This window comes from Chelonia mydas, chromosome 5 (genome assembly GCF_015237465.2).
Source record: "Chelonia mydas isolate rCheMyd1 chromosome 5, rCheMyd1.pri.v2, whole genome shotgun sequence".
NCBI lineage: Eukaryota > Metazoa > Chordata > Testudines > Cheloniidae > Chelonia > Chelonia mydas.
Genome location: NC_051245.2, coordinates 41,838,863 through 41,858,469, shown reverse-complemented (window position 1 = coordinate 41,858,469; position 19,607 = coordinate 41,838,863). Strand labels below are relative to the sequence as shown.

Sequence of the window (19,607 nt, the reverse complement as noted above, 5' to 3'; positions counted from 1 at the left end):
AGAAGCTTACAAGAAGTGGAAGGTTAGACATATGACCAGGGAAGAGTATAAAAATATTGCTCGGGCATGTAGGAATGAAATCAGGAGGGCCAAATCGCACCTGGAGCTGCAGCTAGCAAGAGATGTCAAGAGTAACAAGAAGGGTTTCTTCAGGTATGTTGGCAACAAGAAGAAAGCCAAGGAAAGTGTGGGCCCCTTACTGAATGAGGGAGGCAACCTAGCGACAGAGGATGTGGAAAAAGCTAATGTACTCAATGCTTTTTTTACCTCTGTCTTCACTAACAAGGTCAGCTCCCAGACTGCTGCACTGAGCATCACAGCATGGGGAGTAGCTGGCCAGCCCTCTGTGGAGAAAGAGGTGGTTAGGGACTATTTAGAAAAGCTGGACGTGCACAAGTCCATGGGGCCGGATGCGTTGCATCCGAGAGTGCTAAAGGAATTGGCGGCTGTGATTGCAGAGCCATTGGCCATTATCTTTGAAAACTCGTGGCGATCGGGGGAAGTCCCGGATGACTGGAAAAAGGCTAATGTAGTGCCAATCTTTAAAAAAGGGAAGAAGGAGGATCCTGGGAACTACAGGCCAGTCAGCCTCACCTCAGTCCCTGGAAAAATCATGAAGCAGGTCCTCAAGGAATCAATCCTGAAGCACTTACATGAGAGGAAAGTGATCAGGAACAGTCAGCATGGATTCACCAAGGGAAGGTCATGCCTGACTAATCTAATCGCCTTCTATGATGAGATTACTTGTTCTGAGGATGAAGGGAAAGCAGTGGATGTATTGTTTCTTGACTTTAGCAAAGCTTTTGACACGGTCTCCCACGGTATTCTTGTCAGCAAGTTAAAGTAGTATGGGCTGGATGAATGCACTATAAGGTGGGTAGAAAGTTGGCTAGATTGTCGGGCTCAACGGGTAGTGATCAATGGCTCCATGTCTAGTTGGCAGCCGATGTCAAGTGGAGTGCCCCAGGGGTCGGTCCTGGGGCCGGTTTTGTTCAATATCTTCATAAATGATCTGGAGGATGGTGTGGATTGCACTCTCAGCAAATTTGCGGATGATACTAAACTGGGAGGAGTGGTAGATACGCTGGAGGGCAGGGATAGGATACAGAGGGACCTAGACAAATTGGAGGATTGGGCCAAAAGAAATCTGAGGAGGTTCAATAAGGATAAGTGCAGGGTCCTGCACTTAGGACGGAAGAACCCAATGCACCGCTACAGACTAGGGACCGAATGGCTAGGCAGCAGTTCTGCGGAAAAGGACCTAGGGGTGACAGTGGACGAGAAGCTGGATATGAGTCAGCAGTGTGCCCTTGTTGCCAAGAAGGCCAATGGCATTTTGGGATGTATAAGTAGGGGCATAGCGAGCAGATCGAGGGACGTGATCGTTCCCCTCTATTCGACATTGGTGAGGCCTCATCTGGAGTACTGTGTCCAGTTTTGGGCCCCACACTACAAGAAGGATGTGGATAAATTGGAGAGAGTCCAGCGAAGGGCAACAAAAATGATTAGGGGTCTGGAACACATGACTTATGAGGAGAGGCTGAGGGAACTGGGATTGTTTAGTCTGCAGAAGAGAAGAATGAGGGGGGATTTGATAGCTGCTTTCAACTACCTGAGAAGTGGTTCCAGAGAGGATGGTTCTAGACCATTCTCAGTGGTAGAAGAGGACAGGACAAGGAGTAATGGTCTCAAGTTGCAGTGGGGGAGGTTTAGGTTGGATATTGGGAAAAAAATTTTCCCTAGGAGGGTGGTGAAACACTGGAATGCGTTACCTAAGGAGGTGGTAGAATCTCCGTCCTTAGAAGTTTTTAAGGTCAGGCTTGACAAAGCCCTGGCTGGGATGATTTAATTGGGGATTGGTCCTGCTTTGAGCAGGGGGTTGGACTAGATGACCTCCTTCGGTCCCTTCCAACCCTGATATTCTATGATTCTATGAATATTCTAAGGCTGTCACCTACTGTAACACTATTTAATATTGGTCCACCGAATATTGGTATACGGTTCATTTTCTTGATGATAGTACTTTTCAATTATTCTTAAGTTTCTATAAACTTTGAGGCAACACATTTTTTTATTTGATTATGTATGGCATGAATAAATACAGGTTTACAGAGCCTAGAGTGCAAATGTACCATCCTCTATGACAGAGATAAATCATGCATGCAAATCGTGCATCCAAGTCGTGAAATAGACTACAAATGGAATAAAAAATAATGTATTCAAAAGTTTAACAATTGGAGGTGGGGGGCCAAAGATGCTCCTCAACCTGGGGCTCCATTTGGTCTAGTGCCGGCCCTGCATGCAACTGATCGTTCTTTTCTAAATCCAGTATTTTGCATTTGTCCTTATTGAATTTCATCCTATTTACTTCAGATCATTTCTCCAGTTTGTCCAGATCATTTTGAATTTTAATCCTATCCTCCAAAGCACTTGCAATCCCTCCCAGTTTGGTATCATCCGCAAACTTTATAAGCGTACTCTCTATGCCATTCTCTAAACCATTGATAAAGATATTGAAAAGAACCAGATCCAGAACTGATCCCTGCGGGACCCCATTTGATATCCCCTTCCACCTTGACTGTGAACCACTGATAACTACTCCCCAGGAACCATTTTCCAACCAGTTATGCACCCAGCTTATGGTAGCTCCATCTAGGTTGTATTTCCCTAATTGTTTATGAGACGGTCATGCGAGACAGTATCAAAAGCCTTACCAAAATCAAGATATACCACATCTACCACTTCCCCCCTCATCCATAAAGCTTTCCTTGACAGGGTAACAAGCCATCAGGTAGGTTTGACACAGTGCCAAATCCATGCTGACTGTTACCTATTACCTTATTATCTTGTAGGTGTTTGCAAATTGACTGCTTAATTATTTTCTCCATTATCTTTCCAGATGTGAGACCAAGGAAGAGGCATTTAGCTTCAAATTACAGTTGGAGTCCAAGTCAAGCCCATGGTTCAGATTCAGTGGCACTGAAATCTCGCTAACTGTTCTTGGGAGATTTTGAACCAAATGGCAGATTAGTTGTTCAGAAGATTTCTACCTTACCTTATCCAGTCTCTCAAAAAAGCTCTTTATAGACCTTTTCATCTGTACTTAAAGTGGAAAGGAGATCCCTACTCGCTCTAGATCCAACCCAGAACCTAAGCTATAGAAGCAAGTTCACATTCATGGACTGATCCTAAAACAAACACTAGATTTGAAGTTATCTTGATGTAGGATACTGATTTTCATTCATGTTTCATTTTAAGGTTTGCTCTCTTTTTTAATAAAAAGAAAAATTGAAGGTATTTTATTGAAAGCATAATTTTTAATTTGAAATTAGTAACAAAGTTAGTGTACTGAATCTCTAGGAAACATTAAATACTTATTTAATCTTACACTATGGTGAAAATAGAAAAGTTGTATTAGCTTATGTTCTAAAACCATACTGCTTAAAAATCTATTTGAATGAAAATCTTTAAAATGGATGATTTTATAGGCATTCCTTTTGAATTGCATGTTTTACATGTACACATTTGATACTGTTATTCACACATCTACCCAATTAGTATTTCCAATTAAATGACTTTAGTTGTTTGAAATCATGTGCTATCTAAGCCATAATTTTGCCACTTCTCAGGCGACAAATGGATGACTTACATCTGGGAATAAAATTCACAAAGGGGTATTGGTGTGCTGTTTCAACACATGCAATTACTGGTAGTTACATTCTAATCAGCATAATTAGTTTTGAAACAGCTCTCACAATAACTGTCAACATTTATGTCAATTTAGCAGCAGTTGATGGCACATTTAACAAAGACTTGCTTATTCATTTTCAATATTATTCTATATAAAAGAGTAAGTAGTAAAGCCTCTTCACTGGTATTGAGCATTTCTTTCTTAGCTTAGCAGTAGGGATTGCTGTTTCCTTTCAGCAGTTGATCCTTCACAAACCATTGGTTCAAAGAATTACCACCCTTTTGCTTTGGTAGGTACATCCTTACAGAATAATTTGCAGTGATTACGAGAAATTGCAATAAAAAGCAGGTAAATTGCAGTGTAGATATTAGTAGATTTAATACCCTAACAGTTTTGGAGATTGACAAGTTTAACTTTACTACGTTTTTTAAAAAAAAATTTAAAAATAAGGCGGGGGAAAAGAGGAGGACTAATGCCCCTCTGCTCCCCAGCGAAACAAACCTATTCATACCAAGATTTAACACTACTGCAAGCTCTCTTACTAGAAAAAGTACTGGCTACTGACAATGACCTATTTTATCTCTGTTGTAAGCTTCAGAGAGCTAGATAAGACACTATGCACAATTGCCCATAGGCTTCAAAATACGTTCCTCAGAAAAACCACCAAAAGTCCGCTACACCAATGTACAAAGTTTGCTGCCAGATAAACTGGCTAATCTTTTAACCTCCCTGGAAAAATAACAGAAACAAAGCGATACCTATTCCCGGGCCTTTATTACATTGCTCATTTTATACTGTCTTGTAAACAGTCATCTTCCAAAAGAGACTCAGGGAAAGCAAACTTTTGCTCTGCACTGCTCACAAAACCAAAGCCATACCAGCCTTGATGCAAACATCCACATAGTAAAGAGATCTTTTAAATGCTAGTTCATGAACAAATTGAATACCCGGGGATAAATGATTTGGCAATAGATTAAAGCATAAAAAAGTACTTAATCACCTCCTTACTTGGCTCAAATTTATAGATTTATATTTATAATGAAGCATATGCAACTATTACTTTATTTCTTTTCTGAATTTCATTAGATAAAACAGCATAAATGAACTAAAATATATTTGAGGCAATGAATGAGGGAAGTTACAGATTTTAATCTTTACCAAATGTGGGTGTGCTTAGAAATGGCAGAAACTAGCACACCAAGAACATCCAGAGAGATGCTGAAATATATAAAGGACAGAGGCAAATTAATTGTCAAAGGTCAATTGATACTCTTGTAGACTTCCTTTTGGCCTCTGCCATTATCAAAAGGAAGATGCTTTTTGGAATTCATGGAAAATCAGCTTGTGCAGAAATAGAGGATTCCCAACTAGAATGTTGGTACTAAAATAAAAAGTTTAATTCCTCTTCAATAGTTTATGATGTTGAAAGAGATAAACTTCTTGAAGGATATTGCATAAGAACATCAAAGATCCATAGTCCAAGAAAACTTTAAGGATCTGGGTCACTAAACACAACTTATTTCATGACACATGGCAGTAATACTGGTACATCAAGGGTTAGAAGAATAATGAACAACTCCAGATAAGGAGAACCTAGATCCAAGTAAAGGCTTTTCATGTGCTTCTTGTAATCAAAAGATAACTTCACACTGCAGCCTCATATTACTTCAGGCAGGATGACTTGCCCTTGAAAAGAGATGAAATACTTCCATACTAATTACAAAAAAGTAATAAAATTGATTTCAAGCATAAAAGCATAAGGTTGCTAGCAGGCTACCTAAAAAAATGTTCCCTTACTAAATAAAACTGCCTTGTTCCCATATAAGGCCAAATTCCTTCATTGGATACATCCACAGACATCAATAGGCATTACGAACACATGCACAAGAAGAGAACTGAGCCTTAAGAAATGGAAATATTTGTACCCCTTTGCTACAGGCTGCTCAAGGTTTCTACTACCGTGTTGCCACCACTACCACCACCTTTTTTCAGGAGTCTTACTGCAAAATTGGCACAGCCCTGATTGAGCTGTCCCTGTTGGACATTCATCAAGCTGCTGTGTTGGTATCAGTCTGCTTGTAAGCTCCCCTTGGTAGGGTCCAGCCACAGTTTCTGGCTCCCGCCCCTCCAACGTACTTCTTGGACACAGACACGGTGTGATACCCTTCTAGAAGTGGGGCCCTGTGGCCCAAATGCCCGAGGCCCCAAACCCAATACTGAACCCACAAAACAGTGGCTGAAGTGTACCCTCCACCCTTGCAGGCACTCTGGTTTATAGTTTAACCCTTCAGCGACACGTGATAGTTGAAGCAAATGAACAAAGACTTTGCAAAAGGGGTTTCTAAAGATAACCACTCTTTAGACAGTATGAGAAGAAAGAGAAAGAAAGAAAGAGAAAGATAGATAGAAAGATAGATAGATAGATCGATCTTCATGTAATTTGCTGCCTCACCACTCTTGATGATCATCTCTCCTGAGCTGGAAGAAGGCTGGGAAGCAGAGTCAGGGCACTCAGCCTCAGAAGCCCACCAGGAAGGCTCTTGTCAGTTTCACTTTCCATTTGTAGGAATACCAACATTTTTCAGCAAAACTGAATTTTTCCTGTGGTATTTGTGAAAAGTATTTTTTCACTGGAAAATCATTCCAGTGAAAGATTCTCACCAAATTCTATTCACAATATCAAACAGAATTCATAAGCTGTACATAGACAGATCCCCCAAACTGTCACACTGGTCACTGTGACAACTGACAAAGCTGCTTTTAGAGAAGCTCTGTGTTTGTGGCCACATTACATTAGCTTTGCTATATGGCAGCTCTCGATGCCTAGCTGAATTTAAAATAATCCCTGCCATCGGTACAATCTGTTTGCATCTGCCATACATAATGCATCCTGTTTATGTAGCTATGATAAACAAGGTTATAGTCAGGCACAAATTTTAAAAATGAGGGTGGGTAGACAGAAAGGTAGAAGTGTGTGGCTACAAGAAAAAGAAAGTGCAGTGAAAGTGCAGTAAAAGCCGACTGGTGATAAAGTCAATGTTTATACAGACTTAAAAGGAAGTGTGACTGACTGAACTTCCTGTGAAGTTGTATTTCTTTAGAATACTGTTTCATGATCATTTAAATGTAGCAATGTGTTAATAAAAATTATTTCTAGCCCATGATTGCATTGGTTTTAAGTATTGTATTAAAAGCAAAACATTGCTAACAAGTGTAAGTCACATATTGACATTTGCAAGAGTGTCAAAAAATGCAAAAATGGAACTTCAAATGTTTTACTCAGCTGCACAAATGTGGGTGAATTAACATTGCTTTTGGAACCTTAATTTCTGCAATTCCTGACTTTTATATATTAGTTTACTGTTCCGCTTTAACACTGCATTAAACACTCCCATTCACTCAATTCCTAGGTGTTTAAAAACAAGAAAAAAAATCTGGAAGTAGCTTAAAAGCTGCTTGTCTGCACGATATTTGATTGCAGAGCTTAGAACCTCTGATAGATTCTGTGTACAAGAGCAAGCGTCACTAGTTCCCAGTACATATCCTTGAACTGAAGAGCATGCACTAATTAGCAGTGAACACATGACTGAACATTTTCCACCAGGAGGAATCACTATGCAGCTTTCAATTTTACTCTGCACGAACTGTATTTTTCCCCCCTTTCCGTAAGTCAGAAACTGTTAAAGAGACCTTTACTCATGAATGTGAAAACACGTGGTCATAAAGGAAACTGATTTGCAATTTTAATTATACTGGAAACCAGTGGTGTCTACTAGAGTACTATAAATAATACATTATATCGGGCAACTAGAGGTGAAGGCGAACATAAGCCACGAAATCATTATCTTCACCCACTTAAAAAGAAAAGTGGGTATCTTCCCAGTCACTGAAATTTAACAGCTCCTGCCCAATAGCATTAACCACATGCCTCAGTTTTTAGTGACATAGAATAAGGGCTCCATGATTCTAATTTCCTATATTTAAGTGTCAGTAGAATTAACATGTCTATTTAGCAATGTGACAGGCAGAGACAAATTTCTTTGGAATGAAGTTCAATTTCTTAATGAATAAACACTGCTAAACAAGCACTATCTCTACCCACATATGGGTCTATAAACTGGCAGTTTCCATCTTGCTCCAAACAAACTACTAAAAAATGAACAGGAGTACTTGTGGCACCTTAGAGACTAACAAATTTATTAGAGTCTCTAAGGTGCCACAAGTACTCCCGTTCTTTTTGCGGATACAGACTAACATGGCTGCTACTCTGAAACAAACTACTGACTCATCATAAGATATCAAAAAGTCTACTTCCTAAAGTGATTATTAATAAAATGAGTAATTCAAAAGTGTAACACAAAGCTTCAGTTTAAGCCTTCACTTTGCACTATACTGCTTCTGGATTCCTTCTTTGGTCTCATATACCCCAACCTCTAGCTTCCTCTGAGACAGCTATTTCCACTTCTTATACTAAATGTGGAGTCTAATAAGCCATATGTGCGCCAAAGAATCAGGAGTAATTAACCTGCAGCTCTCTGAGGTTTCCAATACTTTAAAAAGGTGGGGCAGTAAGATTATCCTACCACCCGGTTACAGGCTACTATAATCTATTGCCCCGTCACCACTCTGTAATGGAGCTGAGCAAATAATGGATTTTTCAGTTTGGGAGCTCAACCAGAAAGACATAAAGAAAGAAAAGAATTTAAAAAATTATTTTGAAGTTGATGAAACGATTTAAGTCAACTAAGTTTAAGGTTTTCACCTGTTTTGAATCAGCTAAAACAGTTCATTCCAAACAATTTTTTTGAGCTTTTCATTTTGATTCAGCTACTTTGGGAGGTTTTCACACTTGTATTTTTTATTTTTAATTGGCCTAATGTAAAACTGAAATGAAACACTTCAACTCTTTAAAAAAAATATAACAAAGCTATTTATCAAATTCAACAAATCGTTTCAGGCCCCCCAAAATGCATTTTTTAAATTAAAAACAATTAGTTGGAAAAAAAATGTTGCACAGCTCTACTATGAAATACTGCAACAACATAAATCAACTGACTGCATCAAGCAGCAAACACTCTACTACCATTTCTTTATTATTTATATAAGTAAATCAATATTCATATACCTGGCCCCACCCTATCAAATAGACCAAATGCTAAGCATCACCATAAGGTCATTACGGAAATCAGTAAGTTCAATTTTTATTAGTCTTCCTTTTACAGCTGTAATCAACAAAACCCTTCCTGTCCATAAAATGAGAAATCACTCTACTAGTATGCTATAAGGCTCGGTGCTAAAGAATGTAACTGACTGGCTCACAGAAGATCTCCAGATTTAAGAAAGAGGCTTTAAGAAGGCTGTTGCCTCACTTCTTTCATCTTTCACAGGGGCTCCCAAAAAAAGTTCTCACTGCGAACTGTGATCCAGCAATGAGAGAAATTGGGACTCTTCCGTCTTTCTCCCTCATTCCAATCCCCTTCTTCCTTCCAATTACTGGATCTGAGAAATGTGGGCATTAAAATAATATCCAATAAGGCAGTAAGAATTTGTCTTCTTTGCATTCTGAGGCTTGATTGAAAAGGAACAAAGCAGAAAAATAACTGTAGAATAATGGGGGAGTGGGGGAAATATCATTAAAAGCTCAGCACTACACCCATCTCACCTATGGTGCTTGAGGAGAATATTCTAGAATTTATTCTTTTAGAAGGCATTACTGTAGCTATCCCTACAGAGATTGGGGTTCAACTGTGCTAGATGTTGTGCAAGCACATTAGAGAGAGTCTGTACATATAGTACCCATTTTGGCTCCCTTTTCTATCATTATCCCTGTTAATGTCCTAATCTGAATCAGGCAGGTCACAAACAAAAAATCCTGTAGCTATTAAATTAACATTTTCCATCCTACCTCTATGTTGCTCCTACGCAAATTTCCAGGCTTTGAATTAACTCTCTTTTAGTACAGTGATTGGTGGAAAAAAAGTTGGCATTTGCCAACAGTCAGCACTGTTAACTTATGTTTCAGTCATTTCTTGTTCTAAGCATAGGAGGAAATTGCAGTTTTGCAAATAGCAACTTTGTGGTAGTTATTGACAGTTATTCAATGCAGACTACTTTAAGCTCTGTGGTACCTTGATTACTGCGTACCATCTTTAACAACATTTTGCTTTTGAGATTTAGAGTTCTCAGAAGGCAGCACTGGCTGGTAGTTAGAGCACAGAAGAAACTCAAGAAAACTTTGTTCTAGGCTCAGCTTTGCCAGTGACTTTCTGGGAGGCTTTAGGCAAGAATATCTCTGTGCCTCAGTTTCCCTCTCTAATCTGAAGGTAATATTTCCCTACTTCATAAGGGTGTTGTGAGGTTTAATTCACTACCATCAGTAAAGCACATGAAGATCTATGCATGGAAGGTGCCAAGGAATAACATCTTTGTACTTATCTTTTATTGCCACTATTAGCATCACTATGGTTATGCTAGAGAGAGAGCTTCAGAAGCTCAGAAATTTAATTTCTGATGTGTATTTTCTCTTGTTGTTTCTATGCATTAGGATGAATTTTTAGTGGAAAATACAGGTGGGCTGATAAAATTATATTGGTTGTTAGATTTAACAGAGCATAAGAACCTCCAGATAAGAAAGGCCCTAGATGCTTTTCTACTGTTTTGAATCAACTTGAGCTCCTTCTCTTCAAAAACTACATACTTCTCATGGAATTAGCTCTCAAAAAGGATAAATACCATTGACATTTTTGACAGAACTTGGTTTATAATTGTTTGAAAATCATATCTTATGCATGGGGCATATGTGATTTTCTTTTCTTTTTCTCTTTTTGGAACACTTCACAAAATGCAATATACACCAGCACAAAGCAGCATATTGCACACTGAAACCCAAAGCAGGCAAGTTAAGATGTATCAGTCAGGAAAAGCCAGACTTAACCTTGACTGCTCCAGACCCTCCATACAGCCTGGCCAGTTATCCCTCCCCCTACCTTTACTTAAAAGCATGATCAATGAATTGCACGTTCAGTTCATACTTTACACACTGCAGAACAGTGCTCGTGAGCGCAGAATCCTATGGAAAGCATGAACTATAAAACTGATTCAACAGGTGCCCATCAGAAAGGTTAGGCCATTCTAGTGCCTTCTTTCAAGATCGACCATTTCAACACAAATAGTTATATTAATGCAACAATTCAGCTGAGACTGTGTGTGAAAACAAGTAAGGCCATTCAAAGTTACAGCTCCCATCACAAAAGTAATTCAGCCATTCCGCACATATTTAGTAGCATCATGTATAGTAACACACAATTATTATTGTGCGCTAATTCACAATTATGTGAAAGGCCTGTGTTATTGGGGGTTTTCGAGACAACAAAATGTGGCTTATTGACTTTTGTGTACATAAAATCTCAACCATAATATTGCATAGGACTTTTGCATACAAAATAGTCTTCTGTTTTGAAAATGTAACTCACCAAACTAGCAGTAAGTGAAGGAGCCGATTGCCCAAGTGCTTGGCTACGCATACGAACAAGATTGGAGGTTTCTGCAGGTTGCCACAACTGCTGTGCAATAGTACTGGGAAGCAGGTACCTGCCTGACAATGTAAAGAAAGATCATGTTACACACTAGATGTGACAGAAGAGGAAGCCCAATTCACATAGTTTACTATAAAGGGTAAACTCTTATCTAGAATTTTAGTTTCTCAGATAGGCATTCTAAATGTTAGGTTCTTTCACAAAATCCCTGGTGAGGCAGGATTCCACTGAAGTGGAGATCTTTTACCACTTATTCATTAGTCATCTGGGAAGTACACCCTTTAGCAGGTAACTTTTCCTTACTGTATATTCCCTGCACTAAATGTTCTGATAACTGGAACTGCTCCAGAAACACTACAAATGCAGTAGCTGACACAAACATCCAGAATAGTGGGATTGAGGGGAGGAAAAAAAAACAAAACAAAACAAAAACAACCCACCGTTAGGCAAAAAGGTTTTTTTCCCCAAGAATTAGACAAGCATAGACAATACTGAAGGGGGTTTATTTTCAGTACTGAGAAGACTGACAAGCAGCTTTTAAAATATGGTGCCATTGTGGCTTGTTATATACTTTTTTTATTAATTTATTTGCATTTATTTGTACATAGACAGATATTGTTACAAATTAAGAGAGAACCCTAAACAAAGATAAAAATAGGAACAGTACATACGTATAGAGGTTATTTTACTGCATTAAGCATTTATGGCTACCTTGCAGGGGAAGGAGGCGGAGCGGGCGCAGGGATGAGTGCTTACAGATATTTGTTGGGCTATGAAGGGACGATTTTGTTCTAAGATTTGAGTTACTGGGCGAGCATTGACAATATAAGCTTATTAATTGTTTACATTTGTTAGCGTCCTTGCTTTTTAGCAGTTTTTGGTTTTTTTGCTGGCTGAATTTTAACTCCTTCCTGACAATTCCCTCCTTTCGACAAATTGAACTTTTAAGTGAGATAAAGTTAATACTTTAAATACTTTGATATATATGATTTGTTTTAGGGTTGCCCAAGGAAGGTGGGAGGGAGAGGGGAACTGGGGGAAGGGTGTAAAGGTAGGAAACATAGTAAGATTTTTAAGCGTGTGTTTAAAGTACCCACATATGACAACAGAGGTTAGCAACACAAATATTGAAGCAGTGGCAACTGTTATTTGGACAATTGTTTACCAGGAGATGGGGCTGTAGGATGCATTACGAGTAAAATTTTTTAATTGGGTGATGGTTTGATTGGAGAGCTGGACTTGAATGCGACCTTTGGTGACGTGGTTATGAACGGTGGTAAATGCAGACACCGCAGCCAGGACCACTTTGAGAAGTAGCTCCTTGGCCAGTGTATTGTATTGAACCGGTGTATTGTCCAGGTATAGACTGTTGTATTATTGAGGAGCTATTGTTATTCCAGTGAATACACGGCTGGGGAAGTGCACATCACCTAGGGTAAATGAGTCAGTAATTTGCAGGCACATGGAAGCGTTTGCCTGCCACTGTAAAGGTCCGTACATGTAATAAGATGCAGCGGTGATGAAACACCACTGAGTAGAGGGTACTTGTACAGCAACTTTATCATCCACAAGAGGAAGGACATGCACAACAGAAGGGGACAAGGTTAAAGGGCGAAGGGTAGAACAGGAGTACACGATGTAATTGTCTGTTTTTGTGCAACAGTTTGAAGTTATTAGTGTAGCATTGTTAGGGGATGGTGTCAGGTATTTAGACAGCTTTATTTTTACACTATATTAGCAGCCACAGATTTAATAGACTTAAAACGGAAAGAAGAAGGAAACACATGAGTAGGAATGACAGAAGGCTACACAAGAAGGAAATTGAAGGAGGAGGGACAGTCTGGAGGAAGTAGAGAGGCTACTTTTAGTTGTGTAGAAATGCCTGCGATGGGGGAGGAAAGGGTATAAGAAGGGGGAAACCCCAGGCATACATCTAACATGTTTTTTTGCAACGATAAACAGATCACGAGCCAGCATCTCACAAGTACGACCTTTAGCTTGTGACTTGGCCGGGTTGACTATAGCATTTGAGGTTTTTTAAATGATTTTGTAAAAAAAAAAAAAAAAAAAAAATTATGGGAACATTAATTGCAGTTAAAGCATAAGATAACCTAGTATGCTTGAGGGTTTGGGTGGTTTGGCCTTTGACCCAAAAATTGTATGACCTTGCATTCCGAAATTGGGGGTCCTATATGTGTGTTTACACATCCCCTGAAGCTAAATACCCAGTTACAGTCCAGATCCGGTGAAATACAGGGAGGGAGCCAAAGACTGCTCCCGGACTGTGGTAGTCGGATTGAGATCTTGGAGCTTCGATGTTTTTGGAGGCGAGCTGTAACCACAATAGGACCCAGGTGGTTCGGTCTGGGGGTAAGCCAAGTGTCTGGTTTCTTTACCCATTTGCCACTGTTTTTTGTAGGGAGTTACACATTCTGGCCAGCTTTGAAACAGGTATTTTGTGTAACATATACCAAGGGCAGATCCCAGGAGGCTGCATTAGGTATGTTTGCCAGGAGGATTAACATGGGGAGTCACATTTGTTACCTAAAAGGATACAATATAAATAAAATTAATGTATTTATACATTTTAATTTTGGTTTTATGCCCCATGTTGGAATTTTTTGCACTTTTACAGAGGTATTTGTATGGGCTAATACCATGTGCAGGCCGGAGTATTTTGACTGAAGTATCCCGGGATTGTATGTTTTACCATGACTTTTTTTTTTTTTGTACATTTGCCCAAGAGGGGGTCTTTGGAGAGTCCTGGGCTTAAGAGGGTGCACTTTTACAAGGAACCAGTATTCCTTGCTGAAGTAAAGAGTGAATAATGTTACCTATTGCATTTACGTCCTTAGGTTTGAGAGGGTATTGCTTGGTAGGTGGAGGGAGTTGACTGGTAACTTGGGCAAAGATGAGCAGGCATCGAACTGCAAGACAGCTTATTTTTTTGCCTAAACAGAGGGGAACCTGGAACATAATTCTTGAAAAGGGTTAAAGGTGTCCCAAGTGAAAGCCACAGATTAGGCAGTTGCAACAGAAGAGAGAAGTTTATTATTACAGAGAGGAATGGCATGAGTACGCATAAGTTTTATTAGTAAATATAACTTTAAGCATTTATGACTACCTTGTGGGGGAAGGAGGTGGGGCGGGGGGGATAGGGATGAGTGCTTACAGATATCTGGTGGGCTGTGAAGGGAGGGTTTATTCTGTTCTAAGATCTGAGTTACTGGGCGGGCATTGACCATATAAAGCTTATTAATTGTTTACAGTTGTCAGTGTCCTTGCTTCTTAGCAGTTCCTGTCTTTTCTGCTGGCTGAATTTTAACTCCTTCCTGACACCACTAAGTTCAAGGTTAAAAAACAAACAAACAGTGCTCTATTTGTACAAATGCTACATTCCAAACCCTGCACTCCACATTTTTATATTCTTTTATCCAAGGGTGACTATTGACCATGTCCTCTACAGGTTTCAGACATCAACCAAAACAATTCAAATGACATTGCCAAACACAGTGACTTACATGTGTTACCTTGAAAATCTTATGTATTGAAGACAAGCTTCTCTCTCTGTCATTAGAGGTCTCTGTTCAGAAAACCTTAATACCTACTGATCTCTGAAAATCATATAAGATGTGCAATTAAGAAAATTGCAACCAGCCATTGGTATCTTGCCTATTTTTCTTAGGACCAAAATGAGCTGCCACAACAGAAGACTGCAAATGGAAAGTGCCAAGAAGACAGTTGTGCATTACTAGTCCTGAAATCTTCCTCAGTGCTTTAGAAAAGCAAGTTCAAGGTCATGATTCTAGATTTTGGATCATCAGATCTCCCAAAGGAGCATCATCTTCCAAGTCACAAGTTATAATAATTACCTCCCAAAGTGAACAAGATACCCACTTCCTAATATTTTGTCTAATATTAAGTCTTTCTATCTTTCGTTGCTGTTTTTACCCTCTTCTAAGAGTTAGCCTCCCTACAATGAGAACACATCCGCCAGTGTGAATGAATTACCTTACCAGAGGTCCAAATTATAGAAAACCTGCACAGTAAAATGCAGACTACAATTTCGAACTGATCCTGTGAAAACTGATCACCTAGGAGTCCCATCAAAGTCAACACATCATAGATCTGGCCCTGTATCACAAATGGGACCACCAACAAAATCTATTTTTTCTCTAGCCTGTCTCATAGTAAGGTAGACATTAAAGCAGCCATTTCTTTGGCTTATACTCTGTCAAAATAAATATACACCATGATTGCACAAGTGAAAAGGTATAGCGTATTCTCAATGTAATGAAGTTTCAATATTGCCTCAGATCAATCAGCAGTTTAGTTACAAGCTACAGCTTTTTCCTCCGTTCTCATAACCGAGCAAACCAGGTTCTTCGGGTTTTTTTGTTTTGGTTTTAATTGAGAGGGTTGTTTGTTTTGTATTTTAGTATTTTTATAATGTACTTCCTAGTGCATGAGAGGTCTGAGTTTGAAATGCACAGAGGAGAACAAGTTTTGTAGCCTTCACTGACTTGCATTCTAGATGGAAAATGTTTATGACACCCCCAAACTGACCAAACCAAATGTTTCAAGCCCCTTAACAAAATTCTTCTGGCTATTCCTTGCCTTTTGGTTGTGAATTAACCTGGTTTTGCTTATATTTGGCCCTCTAGTCTGAGGTTTCATTCAGAAACTCAGGTCTGGCGGGAGAGTAGCAGAAAAGAAACTCAAAAGTTCTCAATCCTCAAGAAAACTTTATAATTAAAAAAAAAAAAAAAAGGAAGGCAGAACCAAGGTAGCACTGTTGGTATTCCAAGTTCCTGCCCATATTCACATCGGACAGCAAGTGCATTTGGAGTAATGGGGTAATCTAATCCTGACTACATGATGGGCTACAGTGACACAGAATTAGAAGTGATCTCTCAAGTGTTCTATCTTTTACAATCATCAATACTTCACTTGCTGTAAACTCTCTTGAACTGCTCAAACATCTCAGGGACGTCTTTGCCCCTGGAAGAAGCTACAACAGAAGATGGAGAAAGGGTATGTGACTGGCTATTGCATAAAGTCTACTCCCTTTGCTGTTTTTTTTCAATTGATAGGGTTCTGACTGATCAACAGAGAACAGACCAGGATAACAAAATCTTTAGAGTTTCCTGCATGATTAACCTCCCAAATTATTACAAATAATGTTTGAAAGCCTGTGGTGTAGCTAATGAAATAGTCAGCATGATTAAATCCACTGATACAAGCATAGACGTGATGCTGAAGTGAAAAAATTTCCTTTTTTCCCCCCCAAGAGCCTTGAGGGCACAGCAGATTTCACAACCTACTGAAAATAAGGCAAGTGTTCTAATTGTACAAAACCCAAGTAAAATCTTTTAAAAGCAGTTATGAATATATTAGAGCATGCAAAGTTTTGAGCTTACACAAACACATGCACCCAAGCAAACCATGCTTAACCCATCGAAAAAGGCACTAACCAATATCACAACTAATATATTGTCCACTTCTGGAACAGTTTTAACTGTTGCATGTGAAGGTATACTACATATGTTGCACTACCTGAGGGCACAGAAACTCCAAGATTTTTTAGATGAAATTCCCCAAAGATTGGGCTCAGTGCTCTGGAATCTAAGCTCTAATTGGAAATTAGTTTGTTTTCAGTCTCTTTTGCAAAGATGACTGCCAATATAAGATGACACATTCTTGCCTTTTTGATCTGCAGTCAAACATTGAGAACTTCCTCCACTTAGAAGACTGGAGTGTTTAACATTGAGGCCTCATTATGATATCTGAAACAAAGAGCCTCTGGAGAACATATCCAGATAGGGTGACCAGATATCCCATTTTTAAAGGGACAGTCCTGTTTTTGGGGACTTTTTATTATATAAGCGCCTATTACTTCCCACCCCCATCCCGTTTTTTCACAGTTGCTATCTGGTAACCCTATATCCAGGCACATCAAGATAATGGTCTTAGAACATGGAGTAGGAATTTTGTTGAATAAAATAAGCATCCAATCATTAAAATCTGAAACTTTGTTGTATGTTAATAGGCAAGGGAGAAAGATTACCTACTTACTACTAGGTTGGTCAATGTTTTTCTATCAAAAAAACTTGATTCATCTAAATCAAAACGTTCCACGGGACATAATTTCATTTTAAAAAATTAAAATGAGGCATTGTGACTATCAGAATGGAACAATTCAAATTGTTTCAGACCTACACTTTGATTTTGCTTATGTTATAATACATTTATATTATACCAATTATCAAACTAATTATAATGACCAGTTAAAATACCAATTACCAATTGTGATAGTAATTGCCTAATACCAGATACCAATTACCAATGGCTAATTACAATTAACATTTGGAATACTAAATTACAATACTAATCAGCAATTAATTATATTTGTTTTATATTCTATTATATTTTAATATATTTAAATAAGTCAAAAAGCAAACAAAACATTTCGGATTTTTTGAAATGAAGTTTTTACCAACTTGGAAAAAAATTAGAATTTGCATTTTGCAGAAAATTGACTTTCCATTCAGATTTATAACAAAAAGTTTCAAAATGCCAGAAATTCCCCATAGGATAGAAATTCTGAGTTTCAACCAACTCTGCTTATTGGGATCAGAAAGTCAATATGGTAAGCATAGCAAAAACATGAAAGAAACACTCCCTGCCCAGAGGAAGTTGTCTCTTTCCTCAGCTAGCTTCCCAGATTCTTGCACATGAATTTCAATCTTCTCTTCATTTTCAAAGCACTCTACACCTGCTTACATCCCTGTCCTTGGTCTCCTCCTAGACTCTGTCTTACTAAAGCTTCATTCACAATTGCTCCCCTTCTTTTCTTTCTGCATTCTTTCATGCTGCCAATATGCCTTGTAAAACCGCCCAACATACATGCATCTAGACTCCTGCATGGGTCTATATAATCCACTTATTCCATGTAATATTTCAGTTAGAACTATTTCCCTATATGTGATAGCTGTCCATTTTGTTTTTTACTGCACTCATTCTGCTTTTCAATTGAAAGCTCAAAAGGATTGTGTTCCCTTGGGGGACGGGGAGGGGGAGGGGGAATCGGAGAATGTTGTGGCAAACCAACACTAACTACACCTCTCGCTCTTTGTATCCTTATCAATCTAGTTATAGACCTGGATGTGACATAAAACAGTGCCAGTGTCCTAGCATGACAACCTCCATCCAGTAATGGACTGAGGTCATGTGTTCTTGGTAATTATATTAGGTCTTTCAGCAGATGTATATACAGTTGATCATGGTGAGGCTGATGCATCTACCAATGTGGAGGAGATCACTTCACAGATTCTCCATTCATTCCTTTAATGGATGACATTGCGGATGGATATGAGCTTATCCTTTGCGAAGTCTCTTGTGTACATGTTCTGCAGGCTTTCATCCTGCATTCCAGCCTCCCTAAAAAAATAGCATAATGCTACCAGAATGTAAGGCTTCTAGGAGAGACTGAGGAATGCTTTGATTTGTAGTCCCATCAGAACACTGTTTAGTCTCCAGGTCACATCTACTCAGACCTGCATCCAATGATATCCTTGCTAGTCTACCACACAGTCAAGATAGAGTTACTGGATGAAAATTAGCTATTAGATAATTCCAAACATAATAGAGATGTGGGTGGCTACGGGGAACCCATCTCCAGGAATTACAAGAGTTTATGCCTTCTTTCTCTTGACCTGTCCTTTAATACAGCTCCTGCCTCAGTTATCCATGGGAACATTTTTAAAAGTTTGGAAATTATTTTCTTTTCTGGTTTCCTTTGGTTGTGTCCAATCAGTTTACATGGTTGTGCATTGGTTACTCAAGAGAAAGTCTGAAAAACTATAATTTGTTTTGCTGTGTTATGCTTCCACAATGATCACTCCTATGGGAAGATGTTTCGGTTTTTTTTTTTCTTTTTTTTTTTAATTAAAAAAAACTTTTGCAATTCATAAACCATGCTTTTTTCCTCCTTTTCCAATCTCAAGAGTTACATTTTCATATTCAAGCTTATAATGCCTTATATATTACATTTCAATCACGTCATAAGGTATTTGAAAAACATTTTAATAAGAGCTTAATGTAATATCAATAAATCCATTATGCACAGTTATATATTTTTAGTTGTCTTTTAAATTCGTATGTCTAAAATTTTATACGGAAGGTATCCACACAACATAGGAGGAAAAAAGTAAATGACGACACCTTAAATGAGTTTTGCTTGTAATGATGGAGAAAAAATTATTTAAAACAGAAGGTAGATTACACTGCTGAAAAAACTGTTAGGAAATTAATCAAATAACGGTTTTATTTGCTTTGAATGGGAGATCTAATTTTGGAGTAAGTAACTGATTGGAGAGACT

At 38.6% G+C, this 19,607-nt stretch overlaps 1 protein-coding gene across 3 annotated transcripts in view; it reads right to left on the bottom strand.

The window, feature by feature from the left end:
- The window catches only part of MAST4 (microtubule associated serine/threonine kinase family member 4), a 446,036-nt gene that overhangs the window by 293,218 nt on the left and 133,211 nt on the right, over nt 1-19,607 (bottom strand). For all 3 annotated transcript variants that reach the window (XM_043546459.1, XM_043546460.1, XM_027821471.3), the window contains exon 3: nt 11,164-11,285. In XM_043546459.1, the coding sequence (XP_043402394.1) occupies nt 11,164-11,285 (122 nt within the window). The remainder of the gene's footprint in view (nt 1-11,163; nt 11,286-19,607) is intronic.